This window comes from Aphidius gifuensis, linkage group LG2, assembly GCF_014905175.1.
Source record: "Aphidius gifuensis isolate YNYX2018 linkage group LG2, ASM1490517v1, whole genome shotgun sequence".
Classification (NCBI taxonomy): domain Eukaryota; kingdom Metazoa; phylum Arthropoda; class Insecta; order Hymenoptera; family Braconidae; genus Aphidius; species Aphidius gifuensis.
The window spans coordinates 20,606,323-20,628,590 of NC_057789.1; the positions used below are offsets into that span (position 1 = coordinate 20,606,323).

The 22,268-nt window shown below is 30.7% G+C and overlaps 1 protein-coding gene across 3 annotated transcripts in view; it reads left to right on the forward strand.

Moving 5' to 3' along the window:
* The window catches only part of LOC122849489 (O-phosphoseryl-tRNA(Sec) selenium transferase), a 59,361-nt gene extending 43,047 nt beyond the window's left edge, over nucleotides 1-16,314 (forward strand). Inside the window, exons 1-6 of one of the 3 annotated variants that reach the window (XM_044148198.1) lie at nucleotides 12,051-12,486; nucleotides 13,149-13,397; nucleotides 13,790-14,063; nucleotides 14,170-14,545; nucleotides 14,625-15,121; nucleotides 15,187-16,314. In XM_044148198.1, coding sequence (XP_044004133.1) covers nucleotides 13,284-13,397; nucleotides 13,790-14,063; nucleotides 14,170-14,545; nucleotides 14,625-15,121; nucleotides 15,187-15,452 — 1,527 coding nt within the window. In that variant the 5' untranslated portion in view covers nucleotides 12,051-12,486; nucleotides 13,149-13,283 and the 3' untranslated portion in view covers nucleotides 15,453-16,314. Of the gene's footprint in view, nucleotides 1-12,050; nucleotides 12,487-13,148; nucleotides 13,398-13,789; nucleotides 14,064-14,169; nucleotides 14,546-14,624; nucleotides 15,122-15,186 lie in introns of those variants that run through there. The other 2 variants (XM_044148197.1, XM_044148199.1) reach the window with 2 other exon arrangements.
* Nucleotides 16,315-22,268: the final 5,954 nt, after the last annotated feature.

Sequence of the window (22,268 nt, forward strand, 5' to 3'; positions counted from 1 at the left end):
AGTAACATAACAATTTTTTGACATAGTGTGACATTTTACATAATTTTATTGTAGAATATCATCTCTCGCGGCCAATTCCAGAAATAAAACAAAAATTACAAAGCAGTATAGTAATTTCTATTCAACATGGGTTTTAAATTTTAGTTAAAATTTCTCTCAGTGTATTAATTTAATCTATAACTTCCTTAAATTAAACGACTTAACCATTAAATTAAATGAAATGTCGCTCAATTTTAGCAACTTCTGTCTTGATTAGCTTCTTTTCTGCTGAATTTTTTTAAATTAATCGATAATTTCCTCTAGTTAAACGACTTACCCATTGAATTAAATCAAATGTTGCTAAATTTTAGCAACTTGTGTCTTAACTAGATCGCTTTTTGTTTTAAATCGATTCATAATTTTTTTGAATTAATTCATTTTTTTTTTTGTATAAAAACAATTTTCTATTAACTTAATCAATATTATCCTCAAATTAAACGACTTAACCATTATATTAAAAGAAATATCGCTCAATTTTAGCAACTTTCGTCTTGATTAGAACGCTTTTCTGCTTTAAATTGATTCATAATTTTTTCAAATTAATCGATAATTTCCTCAAGTTAAACGATTAAATTAAATTAAATGTCGCTTAATTTTAGCAACTTGTGTCTTAACTAGATCGCTTTTTGTCTTGAATTGATTCATAATTTTTTTAAATTAATTTATTTATCATTTGTATAAAAACAATTTTCTATTAATTCAATCAATATTATCCTTAAATTAAACGATTTACCCATTAAATAAAATCAAATGTCATTTAATTTTAGCAACTTTTGTTTTAACTAGACCGCTTATTCGCTTGATTTAAAGGATATTTTTGCTTCTTTTTTAGCAAAGTTTCTCTTAAATCAATTCTCTCATCTCTTAAATAAAAAAAAAACTGTCTTAAATTATATATATTATATTTTAGCAACTTTTTCTTTCAGTGTATATAAGAATTTGTATAAAAATTTGTATAAAAATTTTAATAAAAACGTTTTATAGAAATGTTTATAAAACTTTTTGCTACGTGTAACCTATCATTATTAATATGGACCTAGGTGAATTCAGTTCCGTGGTACCCCATGGTTACCCCCTGGGCCATTGTTTTCCGACCGTTTATATACATTAGAATGTGTACCTGGTCACATCTGGTGGAACTGAATTCACTGTTTCCCATTAATATATTTATCGATTTTTTTCTTTTATAGAAAGACAATTTATAATTTGTTTCATTACATTATTTTGAAAATTGTAAGTTCTCTAAAATAATTTATAAAAAGTTCTGTCATGTAACGTATCAAATGGATTGGATACTTTACTAATCATATTATTTCTTATCATATTATAAAGATGTAATATTCTATGTTTATCTTCTTCTTCTTATTCTTCTACATTATTTAAGTAGGCTCCAACAGGGAAACGGTAAATTCAGATTCTTGGCACCCAGCGGTGGGGGTCACGGCTCATCTCAGTTTATGCTATTCTACTGTTCTCAGGTAGATTCAGTTTTAACTTTCTAGTTTTAGTTAGTTTTGCCAAGTCAAAAAAAAGTAAAAAATGGGACTTAAAATAATTTTTACTTTTTAATTAATAATAAGCTAGATTTTTTCCTTAGCTAGATTTTTTACTTAGCTACATTTTTTCCTTAGCTACATCTTTTCCTTTTCTACATCTTTTCCTTAGCTACAATTATAGCCAAACACACAATATCTACATAATTTTACCAGCTTAATTTTTTCTTTAGCCACATCTTTTTCTTAGCTAGATTTTTTACTTAGCTACATCTTTTACTTAGCTTTAATTATAGCCAAACACACAATATCTACATAATTTTACCAGCTCAATTTCTCCTTCAGCTACATCTTTTCTACTTAGCTAGATTTTTTACTTATAGCTGTAATTGTAACCAAACAATCAATATCTAGCTCATTTTACTATCCGAATTCTTGGGTAAATTGCGAATAAGGAAAATATCTAAAATTAACTAAATAAATTAAAAATTTTCAAAACTCCGGCTAGGGCCATGTTAAATTTTATTTGTTAAGGGATTTGGACGATTTTTTTCCGAATATGAGAAAGATATGAAATTTATACAGTATATTCTTGAAATACTAATACATTTTATGTGATTTTTTGGTAATTGTTTGAAAGCTCGTTTTTTTTTTATTAATTTGTAAAGTTGACAACTTTTAACATTGGCTCTTACGGAGAATGCGATTTTCGTCAAAAAAAAATCCATTAAAATACCAATATCTCCAATCGACAATATGACATCATGAAAAAAAAACTATCGGGTTATAAAATGGGACGAAAGAAAACGTATAGAAAAAAAATAAAAGAGGTTTGGAGCATAGTTTTTTTACAATTAATAATTAAAGTATGAAAAAATGGATTTTTATGAGGAATTATTGAAAAATCACTAGAGACCTCTTGCGGATGACTTCTAGAAACACAATATTTCTATGAGTGCGAAAAAGAAAAAAAATAGAGAAAAAAAAAAATATAGTCAAGTCCCCCAAGGTGCATCTTAAGTGTTCCGTAGGATTTTTTATTTTTTTTTTTGTTGTTTGTTTTTTCATTTTGTTGTAAAATAAATGACTATTTTTTTTGTTTTGTTTTATTTTCTAATGTTGTTTATTTCTGTTGTTTAATAAAAAAAAAAATAAACGACCGAAAAATTTCAAAAAAATATCGTAGAGTCTACAGATGAAGCGTCGTCGATTGAATCATTGCCGGATCCAATCCGTCAATTTTTGAAATTGGGCCCTGTAGAAAAATGGCACTATCACAACTGATAAGGGCCGAAAATTGAAAATAAATATGATGATTGCTTTTGGGAAAAAAAAAAAACATAAATTTTATTTAACATCAACTAATTCGGTTCGGCGGTTCAAAAAATATCTTGCAAAAACAAATTCTGACACTACATTTTGTTTAATAAAAAAAAAAATAAACGACTAAAAAATTTCAAAAAAATATCGGAGAGTCTACAGATGAAGCGTCGTCGATTGAATCATAGCCGGATCCGATCCGTCAATATTTGAAATTGGACCCTGTAGAAAAATGGCAATATCACAACTGATAAGGGCCAAAAATTGAAAATAAATACGATGATTGCTTTTGGGAAAAAAAATGGAACCTAACGGGCTTCATAGAAGCCAATTCGATTCATAACTTTTATTTTTATCGCGAAATAACAAAAAGTCACACGAAAAGTGAAAACATAAGTGTCCTACGGAACACTAAAAATGTTGTCTCACTCTTCGTTTTAAAAAATCGTCCAAATCCCTTGAATGATTTTTGAAAGTAACAATACAATAATAGTACATTTTTTTTTAATTTTCTCAAAATCAGTTTTTTTTTTTTTTTTTTTTTCGCTCAAATTACGTAGAGTTAAGGCAAGCTATAACTTTTGTTAGAATCAACTGAATGACTTCAAATGAGGCTCAAAAAACGTGGTTTTCAAAACTCTATCGCCCCTCAAGGAGTTTATCCTGATTCCAATGGTCAATTTTTTTCTATTTTTGAAAAAAAAATTAAGAAAATATTTCAAAAATTCTATTTTTTACAATTTTATAAAAACTATAATTTTTTTTGAAAAAAGTTTCGAGTAAAAGTTGTAGGATTTTACCACACATGCTTTTTAAGTCTTATACAAAGTATCTAGGACGATTTTGTCGAAAGTTAGAGCGTTTTTCAGAAATTACTCGAAAACTAGGAAAGCAATAACTTTCGATAAAATTGTATAGTAGAGACTTCGTATTAGGTTCAAACAACGCGTCTTCTGGAACTCCATTGCCCCTCATGAGAAAGAGCATTATGTGTTCAGTCACTTTTTTTTTTTTTTTAAAAAACTAAATTAAAAAAAAAAAAAAATCGATTTTTTAAAATTTTTTATGAAAAATGTGATTCATAGATCAAGATTTTCTCGGAGAGGCGATAGATTTTTCGAGTACGCATGTTTTACGCTTATATTAATATGAAGTCTCTAACACCATTTCATCACGAGTTATTGCTTGCCTAAAAAATGAAAACGGCACAAGCTATAACTCAAAATGGAGTAGTCGCAGAGGTTCCATATTAGACTTAAAATAATCGTTTTTCAAAATTCTTTAACTTTTTTAAATAAATTTTTCCCGTACGAATAGTATTTTTCGTGAAAAAAAAAAAAAACACCATTTTTTTTTTTTTTTTCATTTTTTGGAACAAAAAAAAAATGGCCGAATAGATAATGTTTTTTATTATTAGAGGCGATAGAATTTTCAAATCCGCGTCTTTTAAGCCAAATCCGAAGTCTTTACGACAATTAGTTTAAAAGTTATAAACGTTATTTTTTTTTGAGGGATAAATCCAATACTGCGGCTGAGCCTTTCGGCTCCTAGTCTCCGTAATAAAAAAAAAATTCTAAGTCCCTTATTTTACATTTATTTGACTTGGCAAAACTAGCTAACACTGAAAGCTACAACTGAAAACCGAAGAGCCGTAGAATGGCATAAACCGTGACCCCCACGGGAGGGGGGGGGGGCAGGAGGTTCAATCTGAATTTCATATATTTAATACTACTATATTGCGCATCGCCTATGCTTTCCCATAAGTGGAACGCTGGTTCCTCAAACGGTGCAGACAATCTCTCTGTCGCAGTCCTTGGAAGTGCTTGGAAGATTTAGGCAATGGCAAGAGTGGGGATTCGGCTTCCATACATGCGCAATGAATTTGTGTGCGTATTATTTCTGTATATGTGTTGAGCTATTCCGAGTTCTGCCGAATCCCCACTCTTGTCATTGCCTAAATCTTCCAAGGACTGCGACAGAGAGATTGTCTGCACCGTTTGAGGAACCAGCAAAATCGAGCCCCATGCGCAATATAGTAGTATTAAATATATGCTGAATTTACCTACGTCCCTCCAACAATAGCAAACACATGCTAACCAAGTGCAATGACAGATTAAGCACACGTTTGTTGTTTATAAATGGTCGTGTATGGTGTATAACCATATATGTAATACTACATATATGTGTAGTATTACATATATGTGTATATTGTATAATAGTGGTCTTCGACAGCGTTGCCAACTCTAAAAACAGCAATATGGTATGAAGTAGGGGAAAATATGGTAAAATGGATACCATTATGGTAAAAAAGGAAATTTTGAATTTTTTATTGAAATAAATTAAATGAAACCATGCAATTAATTTTTTTTTTTTATTATTTATTTATTTAGTCATATTTACTTATTTTTATTAATATAATTATTTATTAATAATGACATTTTTCATATTAATTTTTTTTATCTTTTATCATATGAATTTTAGTACTTTTTAATGTAAAATATATTTTTAATTAAAAAACAATATATATTGTTTAATTTTTTTTTTAATTAAAATATTTAGTTTGTATCAAATGAAACTCCCGATAACTCATCATCATCATCATTAATATAATTTTCTTTTTCTTTAACATTTGGTTTATCATATAAAGTACTTGTAGTCATACGTGAAAGCATTTCTTTGGATTGCTTAAATTTAATGCAATTTCAATTGGAAATAACATGTTGACTAGCTAATAATATTCCACGCATTGTTGGTACAGCTAATTTATTTCTTATTTTCGTTTTAGCCAAGTTAATTTTACTGAAAGTTCTCTCACTATCAGCATTACAACTAAATTATGGTATATGGTAAAGTCGTTATGGTATATGGTACGGAAGATCAAAATATGGAAAACATACCATAATTATGGTATGGTTGGCAACGCTGGATAGCTATTCTCGACATAATTATCCCCTCAGTTATCCCCGGCGACAGGGATAACTATTTTGTGGGAATTCACCTTAATTTATGGCTTTATTTGTATCTTTTTCAATGGTTTCCATCAAACGACTATATCGCTTTTGAGCGTTTTCATGTTATCCCCGGTACAGGGGATAATTATGTCGAGAATAGCTATCCTGGTCTTCGATACTGAGCGATATACTGGAGACACAAGTATCTACTCTGTATACCGAGTACCAAACTATTCGGTATTTTTTCCCGCCGATATATCGATACTCGGTATTTCTTTGGCCAATATCGGACACGAGTACTTTGACTGGTGGCGACCCCAAAGTGAACTTAGAAAATTTTTTTTTTCGGTTTTTTTTTATAATGATGCCCAGTGTTGGGCTCAAGAAGACTAGAAATACAGGAGGACGAACTTGCCTCAAAAAACCGTTCCGCTATGTGGTCGCCGCATAATTGAGGGGCGCTAGTAGTACCCGGGTAACGTGCGCGACTTGTATCGCTTTTTTTTTACAATGCGCACAATACAAACATACTCTGACAAACATCATGTGTATATGCTCTATTAGTGTTTGTCAGAGCCATGTTTCTTATTAATGCTGACCAATAAAAGCGATACAAAATTATAGTAAGTCCTCCTGTATTTCTAGTCTTCTTGGTTGGGCTTTTTTGGTTTTTGAAATATTATACGCATTTTGTATAATACGCGTATTATACGGATTAAACCGGATAAAACGTATAATATGGTGGTGCTGCATATATACATATAATTTATTTTTAAAAAATGAAAATGTATTCGTTTTTTTTATTTATTTAATAAAATACATGTAATTTTATTTATTAAATAAATAAAAATACCAAGAACAAGCAATAGCTAAGGAATTAATGTAGCCAAAAAAATTATGTGGTAAGCAACATTAATTCCTTAGCTACATATTTTTCTTAGCTACTGCTTTTCTTCGGACATTTTTTTTTATCCAATAAATAAATTACCCAGATAACCACAACTGGTAGGACGATATGCTGCCGGTAATCTACTGGTAGCTTACCGGTAACTACTACTGGTAGATAACTGGTAGCTCTTACCAGTAATTTCAAACCAGTATATTACTGGAATTCTACTGGTAGATACTACCGGTAGGAACTACCAGTAATCTACCAGTAGAAATCCAGGAGAAAATTACTGGTAGGAAGTACCAGTAATCTACCAGTAAATTTCCGGTAAAAATTACTGGTAGCAACTACCAGTAGTCTACTGGTAGATTACTAGTAAATCATTTTGATAAACCCGAAAGCCTCAGCATTAGAGTATTTGCCGTAATAAATAACACGCTTGCTCGTAATTATATTATTGAATAAATTAATATTTTACGGCATACAGCTAAAGTATAAATGCAGCTAAGAAAATTTATTTTTTTTAAAACAAAAATGTCCCAGAAAAAGATGTAGCTAAGGAATTAATAGTGCTTAAAACATAATTTTTCTAGCCACATTGATTCTTAAACTACATTTTCTCCTTAGCTATACTGCTTGTCCTATATATATATTCATTTATTTAATAAATAAAATACAAGTAATTGAATTTTTAAAAAATGAAAATGTCTAACGAAATGTAGTAGCTCAGAAAAGAATTTGGCTAAGGAATTAGTGTTGCGTGAAACATAATTTGTCTGGACACATCAATTCCTTAGCTACTGTTTTTCTTTGGAATTTTTTTTTATTTAATGAATAAAATACATGTAATTTTATTTTTAAAAAATAAAAATGTCCAAGGAAAAGCAGTAGCCACCCTGGTAGAAAATTTCTCCGCCATTACTCAGGCTTTCTCAGGCATTACTCTTTTTTTAGCCCATTTCGGAAAAAATACTCCGGCATAAGATTGGTAGCAAATTAATTTTTCCGACATTAATCTCATGCCGGAGTATTGACTCCGCCACCAACCTCATCCCGGAGTATTGACACTGCCACCAACCTCATGCCGGAGTAATTTCTCCGGAAATAAGCGAAAAACGGAGAAATGCCAAAGTACTGCCGAAGTGATATTTCCACCAGGGCAAGAAGAGGATGTGGTAAAGAAACTATTTTTTTGGCAACATTAATTGCTACATTTTTTTTCCTTAGCTACTGCTTGTCCTATATATATTTATAGTTATTTAATAAATGAAATACATGTAATTTAATTTTTAAAGGATAAAAATGTCTAAGGAAAAGTAGTAGCTATTTTCAGCAACATTATTTTCTACAAAGATAATTTTTTGGCAACCTCAATTTCTTAGCTACATCTTTTCCTTAGCTACTGCATTTCCTTCGACATTTTTATTGATTTTATGAATAAAATACATTTAAATTTATTTTTTAAAAATATAAATGTCGAAGGAAAAGCAGTCGCTAAGGAAAAAATGTATCTAAGGATTTGAGGTTGCTAAAGAATTATATTTTGAGCAACATTATTTTCTTCAAAGATAATTTTTTGGCAACCTCAATTCCTTAGCTACTACTTTTCCTTGGACATTTTTATTTATTTTATGAATGAAATACATGTAAATTTATTTTTTAAAAATATAAATGTCGAAGAAATAGCAGTAGCTAAGGGAAAAATGAAGCTAAGGAATTGAGGTTGCCAAAGAATTATTTTCTTCAAAGATAATTTTTTGGCAACCTCAATTCTTCAGCTACATCTCTTCCTTAGCTACTGCTTTTCCTTGAGATTTTTATTTATTTCACTTAAAATGAAAAGCAGTAGCCAAGGGAAAGATGTAGTTAAGAAATTGATGTGGCCACAAAACTTATTGTGTAAGCAACTTTAATTCCTTTGCTACATTTTTTCCTCAGCAACTGCTTGTCCTATATATATTTATTTATTTAATAAATAAAATACATGTCATTCAATTTTCAAAAGATAAAAATGTCTGAGGAAAAGATGTAGCTAAGGAAAGAATGTGGCTAAGGAATTAATGTTGCCTAAAACATAATTTTTCTGGCCAGATCAATTCTGTAGCTACTTTTTTTACTTAGCTTTTTTTTTCTAATTTTCTTTCTTAAAATAAATTGCATTAATTTTATTTGTATAAAATCTGAATTCTAAAAAAAAATCAATGGATTTAGTTCTGGTAATATAAAAGTAATATAACAATTATTGATACATTTAATAGCAACTTATTATTTTTCGAACTGTGTATTAATTGACTGCCAAAAACTACCAGTAAACTACCGGTAGATTATTGGTAAGTCTTTCCGGTATGTCCTACCAGTAATCTACCGGTAGATTACCGGTAGGACATACCGGAAAGACTTACCAGTAATCTACCAGTAAGACCTACCAGTAGATTACTGGTAGGTTACTCGCATGGTAGAAGTACTACAGGTATGGCAGTAGTCCATGTTTTTTTCGTCGCGTTTTGCGCAGCCTTATTTTTTCAACCAATCAAGAACGCGCCATCGAGCTGTTTTGCTTTTCTTTCTAACACGCAATCTCTATTATAAGATCCTCTCTCTCTAACATACTTTTGACAACTATTTTTTATATTGTTGTAAATACTAATAAATATATGTGGAGCATGTTTATAAAAAATCAAAAAAATAAAAAAACCAAGACAGTTTAACAAATAAATTATAATATTTTCATTGTTGTTGTTTTTTTTGATGCCATAAACAATAGAGGTTGTGTTGTATTTATTATACTTGGATTCATTTATTTAATATAAATAATTAGTTTTTATTATTGATGTATGTGAATCATTATAAAATATACCAAATCTAGTTGAATAAATATGATAACTTTTGAAAAATTTAAAAAAAAAATTGAAAATTTGCTTAACAAATTTGTATCGCGCGCGCATAAAGTCTTCCATTTTTGTGGCGAGAAGGCAACCTTTTGATTAGTCGATTCACAGCGGCCAAACCAGGCTGCGCACTGCCATACCTGTAGTATTTCTACCATGGGTTACTCGTAGGAATTACCGGTAGTTCCTACCAGTTATCTACCAGTAGACTACTGGTAGGTCTTACTGGTAGATTTCCAACGAAAATTACCGATAGCTACCAGTAGATTACTGGTAAGTGGTTATCTGTATATATACATATTTTATTTTTACATTTTTACCAATTTTTTTTATATCGATCTGCGGATAAAACGTATAATACAACGCCAAAAATAAGAGCCGTATAATACGGCATATATACGGCGTATAATACGGCCGGATAAAATGAGCCCAACACTGTATTTCAGCATATATGTAATACTCCTATATTGCTAGCGTCCTATCTTTACAATAAGTGGATTTTTCTCCAGAGGCAACGGTGCAGACACTATTGGCTTCCTTGTCGTGTATTAACCAAAACAACGCGCGCATGTGACACGAGTGGGGCACTCGGGAAACGTCGGAAGCTCACCATATATGTAATACTACATATATTACATATATGAAGTATTACATATATGTAATATTACATATATGAAGCTCACTCACACTACTACATTTGATGTAAAAATTTTTGTTTGCACCAACGCAAATAAATTTAACAATTAGATATAATAGTGTGAGTGAGTTTCCGACGTTCTCCGAGTGTCACATGCGCGCGTCGTTTTGGTTAATACACGACAAGGAAGACGATAGAAGGTGTGTTCGTTGAATTTGTTCAGTGATGTGCAAATACCGGTATTTTATTTTTGATACCAAATACGGTACAAAATACGGTATTGATACGGTAATTTACCATTCAATACCGTATCAATAATCTGTATGTAAAAATACGGTATCAGTGAAATTTTCGATACCAATACCGTATTTACAACTATAGAGATGTTACTCATGGTATTGAAAAATAAAAAATATATGAACATAATTTGATTTTATTGTATAAATAAAAATAAATACATACGAAGTTATAGATAATAAATAAATTCAGTAAATAAATTATATAGCAAAATTAAAATATAAAAAAAAAAAAATATTTGTCCTTAAAAAAATAAGGTTTTTTTAAATAAAAATTATTGGAAGAAGTATTTATATTAATAAATTTTCATTACACTTAAAAAGTTTCTTTGTTATTATATCGGCCTTTAAAATAATAATGTCAATGTGGAATGTGCAATATAATAAAATAAAAACAGCTGAGCAATTGACATTTGACATTATAAAACAAAATATCAAATATAGCCGCTATTAATGACCAGTGCCATGGTTGATAATCTAGAAATTATATGAAATATTATATGAAAAAAAAAAAAAAAAAAAAAAAAATTTTTTTTTGCTGGTACCAAAAACAGAAAATACCGTATTTTCACCTATATAGTTGTAAAAATACCGTATCGAAAATTTTACTCGTATTTTACGGTATTTACATGGAAAAATCGGTAAAGGCATATTGGTATGGTATTTCAATTTGATACCAAATACCGTATTTTACCGTATTTAATACCGGTAAAATACCAAATACCGTATCAGTCGACATCACTAGTTCGTTCACTATTCACACCGAGCGTATGCACGGAGCGTATGCAAGGAAGCGCTAGAGTTTTGCGGTCATTTGAAGAAACTTTAGTAACTAAAATTTACTAAAACATTCGTTATTTTCAGTCATTGTGTTTATTTTGTTAATTTAATAATTTTTTCTCAGACGCAAGAACAAATTACCAATTAATAATAATGAAAGAAAGCGAAAGAACTGGAAAAAACGAATAGCAATAAATAAATAGTAAATTTTAGTTGCTAAAGTTTCTTCAAATGACCGCAAAACGCTAGCGCTTCCTTGCATACGCTCCGTGCATACGCTCGTTGTGAAAAGTGAACGAACACACCTAGAGTCTGCACCGTTGCCTCTGGAGAAAAAATCGAGCCTTGCTAGCAATATAGGAGTATTACATATATGGTTTCATCGTGGTCCGTGGGTGCATTCCTTTAATAAAAAATTTTTTTTTCGTTTTGCAATTTCGTCCTGTAATACCGACTAAAAACTAGAAACAGAAACAACGACAAAAGTGATAAATTTCTCTATGCAATATTCCAGGCTTTACAGTTTACGATAATGTGTGGTACGAGCTATGTGACAATAACAAACAATCACAACAAGTCAATTTTCTATTTATTTCAGTTTGATATAAACATTGAACAGTAATCCATTTAATAATTGGAAGCCAGAAAAAATAAAGTCATGTGCCAGTACTGCCACTACAAGAAACAGCTTTTTCCTATAAAATTTTGGCCGGTATTACAGGGCGAAATTGCAAAACGAAAAAAAATTTTTTATTAAAGGAATGCACCCCTAGACTTGTTGTACTTGCTTTTTATTGTCACAGGTCGAACTAGACATTAGTAAAATCTAGGATGTTACATAGAGAACTTTATCATTTTTGTCGTTGTTTCTGTTTCTACCTATTTGTCGGTATTATAGGGCGAAATTGCAGAGCGAAAAAAAATTTTTTATTAAAAGCAATTAAAAGAATGCACCCCTTCACACTTTCTCACTTTCTCCGTTGACTTTAATTGTGAACTGTAAATTGCAATACTGTAATACTGTGTCGCGAACAGTTGGTGTCAGTTGGTGTTATAGAGTATGAGAAATTAATCCGCTTCAGGTGACATTTGTATGGAAGGTATATAACCTTAAAAAAAAATACTTATTTCTAGTTTTTATTGTACGCTTTGCTCAATACTTTTCAACTCGCAATTTTCTGCAATTGTTAATGGTAATAAAAAACAAAATTATTCGGAAAATTTTTATCAATAATGATGACTTCATAAATTAGTATGATTATTTTCATTGTAACCACCGAAAAGTATTGTCTGTTGAACGATAGTTATTGAAATTTTCATATAGGCCAAACGTTAAAATTTATATGTTGGCCCACTTTTTATTACTTATATTCGTTTTCCTTGAACAATTTTTATCCAATTTTATTTCTATTCTTAGATAAGTTTTTTTTTGTAATAAAGATTTCATTTTGGATATAAATATGATAATTTTGGAAAATAAATAAATGCGGCAAAAATTAGGGACAAACGTTTTGCACACGTAAATGAACATAACCTATGGAAAAAAGCACTAATTACATACATATTTTATTACGAAATATACATCTTTATTGATAATTTACTTTTCACATAGCTGAATTATAAAGTTAGAAATTATTTTTAAACTTATCGATATAATACACATTGTTTATTTATTACAAGGGATTATGTAAAAATAGACTATCACTGTTTTAATTTTTTAATAAATGTTTTTTACACTATGCAATTGTATTGGTTTTTAATTTTTATTTCCATCATTTTTATTCAATTATCAACAAATTATACTATTTTTTATTTTTCATTCAACCAATGTATATATATTAAAATTTTCATGCAGAAATACTGAGGAACATGTGCAGACAAAGACAGTATACAGATATTATGGAGCATTGAATGGCAGTTGGAAGAAAGAAATATAATAATTCCATAAAAAAAAAAAAAATAAAACCAGATCTACCATTAAAAAATTGAGATGAATCCACAATCTTTTATTCATGCTGAAAGGTTGATACCTTCAACATATGTTCAACAAGGACTCAATGCAAAAAAAACTAGAGAAAATCTTATTCGGCATTTTATTGAACACGTGAGAATAAACTGACTTCAAAATATAAATATATTAAAATAATAAAATTTTTTGTAGATTTATTCTTAAGGTAACAACACCAGTTTTCAAACACGCATTAGCAGTGTGACTAAACATATTACATTTTTTTAATTTTAAAATGGCACTTGATTATCTTTAGATGAAGTAATCTATTAAAAAAATTAGTATCTATGATTTTTTATTATATATATATATGAACTTCTACTTGAAAATTATTAATGTTAACATAACGGTGTTGTCATCATCAGATTAATTTATACATTTTTTTTAGCATTAAATATTGAAACAGAAACCGTTTTTGGTCAATCATAAAAAAAAAGCTAAATGTTTTCTTATCTTGTTATATTGGTGTTCATGCATTTCTTAAACAGCGTAAATGGCCCGAAGAGGGATGGGACGAAATCACAATCGAATCATTTCTCATGGATTTATCACAAATGGACAGCAATAATTTTCCTTTAAACTGCAGTGTCGGTGAAAGAGAATCAAGAATAATATCAAATATCGTCGCAAGACGTCACTTTAGAATGGGACATGGAATTGGAAGATCTGGTGATCTTGAGGAAGTACAGCCAAAAGCTGCGGGCAGTAGTCTTATGTACAGATTGACGAATGCATTAGTTGTAGAAGTCATTCGGTACATGGGTAAGCTTATTAGTTCATCATAATAATAGAAATAATTCAATTTTAAAAATTAATTGACAAATATCTACAACATTGATGATGGTATTTTTAATTTTTGTTTTTACAGGTGTTAAAAGTATTGCAGGATGTTTTTTATCACCTATGGCAACAGGAATGAGTCTTGTTCTTTGTATGTTGACACTGAAACAAGATAGACCTAGAGCAAAGTATGTATTGTGGCCAAGAATTGATCAAAAATCATGTTTTAAGTCAATAATAACAGCTGGGTTAGAACCAATTGTTATTGAAATGCAAATAATTGGTGATGAATTAAAAACAGACTTACAAAAACTGGAATCACAAATGGCAGCTCTTGGAGAAAGTATTGCATGTGTACTTACAACAACAAGTTGTTTTGCGCCACGATCAACCGATTCTGTTGATTTAATTGCTGTTCTTTGTACACAATATAACATTCCACATGTTGTTAACAATGCATACGGGTAACTATTATTTCTATTACTAATCATAAAAGTATATCATAAAAGTATTTGATCATTCATTATATTCATATTTACATAGATTACAAAGTACAAGATGTATGCATTTGATACAAGAAGCATCAAGAAAAGGTCGAGTTGATGCATTTGTACAAAGTACGGATAAAAATTTCTTAGTACCAGTTGGGGGTGCAATAATTGGTTCATTTGATAAAAATACACTTGATAAGATATCAAAAATGTATCCGGGTCGTGCGAATGCAAGTACAACAATGGATGTATTAATTACATTATTAAGTCTTGGTATGGCAGGTTATAAACAATTAATTGCTCAAAGAAAAGAAATGTATGCTTATTTAAAAGAAGAACTTGGTAAATTAGCGACAAGACATGGTGAAAGATTACTCGATACAAAAGGCAATCCAATATCAATGGGAATGACATTACAGTGTTTGAGTCATCAGCATGATCACGGAAAAATAACTATGTTAGGATCAGTGTTATTTTTGAGAAATGTTAGAGGTGCAAGAGTCATCACCACAACAGATGTAAAACATATTGTATCTCACAAATTTGAAGGTACTGTTTACTTAAAAAATACATAAATAATACTATATGATGATGAAATAATATAATTTTTTCAGGATGGGGAGCACACAATAGCAATTATCCAATACCATATTTAACAGCAGCAGCAGCACTTGGAATGAAAAAAAGTGATGTTGATACATTTGTACAACGTTTGGATAAGGCATTAGTAAAAGTACGTCGGCATTCAACATCAGTAACACCAACTGCATCAGTAGCTGGTTCAAGTATAAATGGTGATACCGGTAATCCAGGTGGACCTGGTGAATCAACAACAGCATCAACAAGTCGTGCTAGTAGTAAAGATAGTCTACGGAAATGAACCGTAATCAACGCAACTGGTCACTCAAATCAGCACATGAATATTCACTTATAATATCAATAATAATAACGATTTATAAAAATGATCGTGAAATATTTAGTATTATTGTACTGATCTTTTTAGACAATTTGCGTTGCTAAATAGTTGAATATTTATTGAAACTCATTTTTCAATAAACTTTCATTTGGCAAACTTTTAAGAAAAAAAATAGGTTTATAGAATGTTGAGATTATACTTCAAACTTTGTGTTTTGCATAAAAAACAAGTATTGAGCGCTGGTCGCTTTTTATAATTCATTGAATTTAGATAAGAACTTCATAAAGTATTGATTCATTTGTTTTAAGTTTGAACTTTATTTAAGAACTATACATGTTTTTTTTTTTTTTATTGTTAATGTTTTTAGAAATTATTAATTATCAAATCGCATGCAAATAAGGAATAAAAAAAAACTAAATAAAATTCGTAAGAATAGTATGAGTAAAACAAATATGATAATTCAATACATAATTTCATTGAGAGACATAATGAGTGAAACGGATAATAATGATTTAATTATTCAATTCACCAGGTTTTCATTTTCCCCTGGTTGTGTTAATTTAAACGAAAAACCTATATTGTCCTTGGTGAAACTAATTTCTTTGGTTATCTCCGGAATCGTCCTGGATTTCATCGTAATTGAGGCTTCAGGAAATCGAGTTTTCTAATAAAAAAATTAACGAAGATATTTGCGGAGCAATTTCCATATCGTTTTCATAATCTCCGGATTTTTACCGGAATTTTTGCATCAAGAAGAGTCTGAAAAACCGCAGAAAATCCGAAAAAACTCCGGAAAAAGTCTGGAGGTCTCAATTATGTAAAAATAGAAAAAATCAAAATGTAGATGTGTGTGTGTGTGTGTGTGTTTCTGTGTATGCGTAGTTTAATGCGCAGTCAGCAAAAAGTCAGTTTGAAACAGCGTAGTACATAGGTGCTTTCCAAGAAGACTAGAAATACAGCACCCGCACCCGTATTCACAGGGCATTACAATTTAGGGCTTTTTTCATCCACCGGTGACGCTCGTGGAGCTTTTATATGTAAAATCTATATAAAAAAAAATTTATAAGCGCCATCAGTGGCAAAAAAAAGCTCTAAATTGTATGTGAAATTTAGATTAGGGCTTTTTTTTTCCGATGGTGGCGCTTGTGAACTTTTTATATAGATTTTACATGGAAAAGCTTCACAAGCGCCACCATCGGAAAAAAAACGCCCTAATGAGAACATCCTCTGAATACGGGTGCAGGAGGACGAATAATTAAACTGTTCGCCATGTAATGACTTGTATCGTTTTAATGCGCACATTAAACATACTCTGACAAACATCATGTGTATATGCTCTATTAGTGTTTGTCAGAGTATGTTTGTATTGTGCGCATTGTAAAAAAAAAGCGATACAAGTCGCGCACGTTACCCGGGTACTACTAGCGCCCCTCAATTATGGGGCGACCATATAGCGGAACGGTTTTTATATACAGGCGAGATAGGGAGTAAGTCCTCCTGTATTTCTAGTCTTCTTGGTGCTTTCTTTTGTGTATTTATTTCTTTTCCTGTTTATTTTCGCGCATGCGCAGTTAAATGCTGGATCAGCCATGTTTTAATTTTTATTTTTTTAAGAATTATTTGTTTGACGCCACTGTTCTCTCCTCAAGTTTGCATAATATGAGCATGTGCATGATCATGCGTATTGAAGTGAAAAAAAATAAATACACAAAAGAAAGCACCTCATGAGGGGCTTGAGGACGTTCCAAAAATCACTCGGAAACCCAGAAGCGGCGCAGTAGACGAAAAACTATAGTGATAAAATAGAGGTTACTGTAGATATTGTAAACAACAAAAACAGCCATATTGCATATGCCATTCACTTTTGTTACTTATTACAATTGTGAAAAGTATTTTTATAATTATTATTAATAATTAAACAATAATTATTTATTGTTTTGTGCCTATAAAACACTATAAAAATACATGAACAAAATATCATGTCTACCAAAACAAAATATCAAAAATTTTCTAATATCACAATTTTGAACTTCCGGGTTTCCGAGTAATTTTTGGAACGTCCCCCTAGACTAGTTATGTTTTAATTCTTATGTTCACTCATTTTTTAAGAATTACCTACTCGACGCTACTGTTCTCTTCTTGAGTTTTTAGGTGCTTTTTTTTGTGCATTTATTTTTTTTCACTTTAATAGCTGCTTTCTTTTATGAACTCAGTGTTCAGAACACTGATGTGATCTCCATCAGCACACGCGTAGGAGCAGATGCGCAGAGTTATTTATTTTTTCAAAAATGGCTGTGCATTGGCGCCGGTATTATATTTCTATTTTTCTTGACATTCGTGTAGTAGCCTAAAAATATTGAAATCGTTGGTTTTGTAAACATACGTTTTTGTAAACATACGTTTTTTTTGGGTAACACCAATTTATTTTAAATAAATTGTTCATGTTTTTCAGTTACAATTGGTTGTTACAACAAAATGCTGTATTCTAAATGACATGAAATATATCACACGAATGTTAAGATAAATCTATTGCCGGTGGTTGCCGGCGCCAATGCACAGTCATTTAAAAAAAAATAATAATTCTGCGCATCTGCGCCTACGCTGATGGAGATCACATCAGGTGCTTTCTTTTGTGTTTTAATTTTTTTTCACTTTAATGCGCATGATCATGCACATGCGCATATTATGCAAACATGAGAAGAGAACAGTGGCGTCGAACAAATGATTCTTAAAAAATAAAAAATTAAAACATGGCTGATCAAGCCCCTTATGTCCTACGCTGTTGCAAAGTGACTTTTTGCTGACTGCGCATTCAACTGCGCATGCGTGGAAATAAACAGGAAAAAAAATAAACACCCAAAAGAAAGCACCTATCAATGTTCTGAACACTGAGTTCATAAATGAAAGCACCCAATGCGGATGATGGGTATGTCATGGAAAATGGGTATGTCATGCAAAATTGAGGAGAGAACAATGGTGTCGCACAAATAATTCTTAAAAAATAAGAATTAAAACACGGCTGATCCAGCCCCTCATGAGCTACGCTGTTACAAACAGACTTTTTGCTGACTGCGCATTCAACTGCACATGCGCGAAAATAAACAAGAAAAAAAATAAATACACAAAAGAAAGCATCTTGCATAATATGCGCATGTGTATGAACTGAGTGAAAAAAATAAAACACAAACGCATCGAAAGAAAGCACCATATAGGTGTGTTCGTTCACTTTTCACACCAAGCGTACGCACGGAGCACATGCACGGAAGCGCTTCAGATCTTCGGTCCTTTGAGCAACTTTTAGTAACCCAAATTTACTATTCATTTATTATTTGTTTTTTCCAGTTCTTTCGCTCTCTTTCGTTATTATTAATTGGTAATTTGTTCTTGAAAAAAAGTAGAAAATAAGGTCTTCGAAAAAAATATTTAATTAACAAAATAAACACGATGACTGAATATAACGAATACGTTAGTAGATTTTGGTTACTAAAGTTTTTTTAAATGACCGCATGACTGAAGCACTTAGTAGTACATGAGGGGATGGATCGGTTACAAGTGCTTTCTTTTGGGTGTTTATTTTTTTATCATTTCAATGTGCATGATCATACACATGTGCATATAATGCAAACATGAGGAGAGAACAGTGGTGTCTAACAAATAATTCTTAAAAAAGAAGAATTAAAACATAGGTGATCCAGCCCTTCATGTTGCAAACTGACTTTTTGCTGACTGCGCATTCAACTACGCATGCGCAAAAATAAATAGGAAAAAAAAACACCCAAAAGAAAGCACCTTATGTTTTATTTCTTATTTTTCAAGAATTATGTGTTCGATGCCAAAAGATGCTTTCTTTCGGGTGTTTATTTTTTTTCTTGTTTATTTTCGCGCATGTGCAGTTGAATGCGCAGTCAGCAAAAAGACAGTTTGCAACAGCGTAGGACATAAAGGGCTGGATCAGTCATGTTTTAATTTTTAGTTTTTGAGAATTAATCGTTCGACGCCGCTGTTCTCTCCTCAAGTTTGCATCATATGCGCATGTGCATGATCATGCGCATGAAAGTGAAAAAAAATAAATACACAAAAGAAAGCACCTATTGTTCTCTCCACAAGTTTGCAAAATATGCGCATATGTATGATCATGCGCATCGGAGTAAAAAAATATAAATCACCGGAAGAAAGCACCTTATATATTGAAACCAAATAAATTAGTTATTAATCTAAATTGATTTCTCAGCCATTTGCTACAATCATCTTGATTTATTTTGCCCAATATAGCTAAGGAATCGGTTGATATTACTTATTAATTTATTCGGTTATATCCTTTCCTTAGCTACATTTTCCATAATAAATTAAAGAGCTATTGGCAAATGGCTAAGGAAAGGATGTACCTTACAATATAATTTTTTTGGTTACATCAATTTATTAGCTTCATCTTTTCTTCAGTTACTGTTTGTTCTTAGTCATTTATTTATTTAAAAAATGAAATATATGCAATTTATTTTGATAAGATAAAAAACTAAGGACAATCAGTAGCTGAGGAAAAGATGTGACTGAGAAATTAATGTAGCTTCTCACACAAATTCTTTGGCGACAATTTCTTAGCTACATCTTTTCCTCAGCTACTGCTTGTTTTTAGTCATTTCTTTATTGAACAAATAAAATACATCCAATTTATTTCAATAAATTTAATAAATAAATTGAAAGACGCCCACACGGAAAAAAAATATATAATTTATATATAAAATTATATATGATAATTATATATAACAATTATTATAAACAATTTATATAAAATTTATATATAACGATTATATATAATAGTTAATATAAAATTATATATATTTTTTATATAAATTTTATTACATCCCCCCCCCCTCTCATGAAAAAAAAATGAATTGTTTAACGTGCTATACTTCTTATTAGGAAGTTTCTTGCACGGTGCCTCTCCTTCTTTAAACATTTTCCAACCGTCAATTCCTACAACTCATTTTTGCAACAGGCATGGATGTTGACTTTGTAATGCGTTCAAACTGTACCCGATTCCTATTATAGCCCAGGGAAACCATGAAAAACCTGGGCAGTACAGCCGGCTTGCGCCTACCACTCGATATATGGCGTCGGTGGTCGGGATCGAACTCGAGACCTCCTGTCTCAAAGTCCGAACCGTTACCGCAGTGTCATATCGTTGGTCCCCTCCTCTCATGAATCGTTCTTATTTAAAAATCTTCTTAAATTTTAATAAACAAAAATCAAAAACAAATCTTCCATCAGGCTTTGAACCCGGACCCTTCTGTTTGGGAGGCAAGTACTTTACCTTGAAGCCACAAATCCTATGATAGATATTGATTAAAATATACATAAGAATATGACTATTCGATATTCTTCTACTTAGCTGTTTAATCACAATTCTATTATTGACTTTCATTCAAATATAAAAAATTTTAATCATATCAACTCTTTGTTCATATTTGTATGAGTAAAAAAGATAAAATCGGGAATAAAACAGCAAAGTGAAAGAATTTAGTACAGTCACATTCTTATGTATATTTTAGAAAAAAATATCCATCATAAGATTTCTGGCTTCGAGATGAAGAACTTGCCTCACAAGCAGAAAGACCCGGTTTTAAATCCCGACGAAAGATTTTTTTTTTTTTTATTACTTTAAAATTTGAGTCAATTTTTCAAGAATCAATTCACGGGAGGAGGGGGGGGGATGTCATAAAAATTCGAAAATTTTTATAATATTTTTATATGATTAAAATAAAAATTTTTACGAAAATTTTATAAAAACTTCTTAACAAGTTTGCTCATTTTTTATAAAATATTTTCGTGGGGGAAAGAAGTCCTTTGTGATGCTTGATTCAAGATGGACGCTTGTCAGAGAGAGACAAAGAGACAATGCTGAAAGGCCCATGAGAGACGAAGACCCGATGAGTTTTTACCCGTTAAACTTTACCCCAGTTTTTAATTTAATTTCTTCTAAATTAACGATTCAAAAAAAATTTGACATATTTTATCAAATCTTTCCGAAATTAATCAAAAAAAAAAACTTATCGAAATTGACAGTTTGACAAATATTGACAAAATTTGTTGAGAAAAAAATTGACAAAATTTGACGAAATTCGTCCAATTTTGACAAATTTTGTCGAATGGTTGCAAAATTTATCAAAAAAAAATTTGGAAAAATTTGCCAAAATTTTGTTAATAAATGTCAATGTTTGCCAAAAATCGGGGATTTTGGCAAATTTTAACTGATTTTGGCAAATTTCGTCAAAATTAATTTTACCAGAGAAATCAAATAACTATGTACAAATTGATTTTAGCTGATAGGATAAAAGAATGCCACGGAAACAGGTTGTGCCAGGTTTATTATTTTATTCAACATCGTGAGTGTCCAGCAGGGTCTTATGGAATTGCTATCAAAATTAATTTTTACAACAATTAATGACTCAAGGAATTTTAATAACACGATCAATTTTACAATATAAAATAATGGCAAAGCGCTAAGAAGGGCCTGATTTTATTAGTTTATTTGACCTCGTGAGTGTCCACGAGATTACACGAAACTAACAATTAAAAAATATAATTACCTCCGTCTTTTTACTACACTAGGAAAATTAAAACGTTGAATATTAATGAAAATCCATTTATAATCACGGGGTAACATCGCCGAATATCACTATAACGTCTACCACTTAATATTCACATGGAAGTATGTCAACTTCACAGGAAAACAACGAAAAATTCACGGGAAAAGATAAGTTTATTTCTTGAGTACAATGT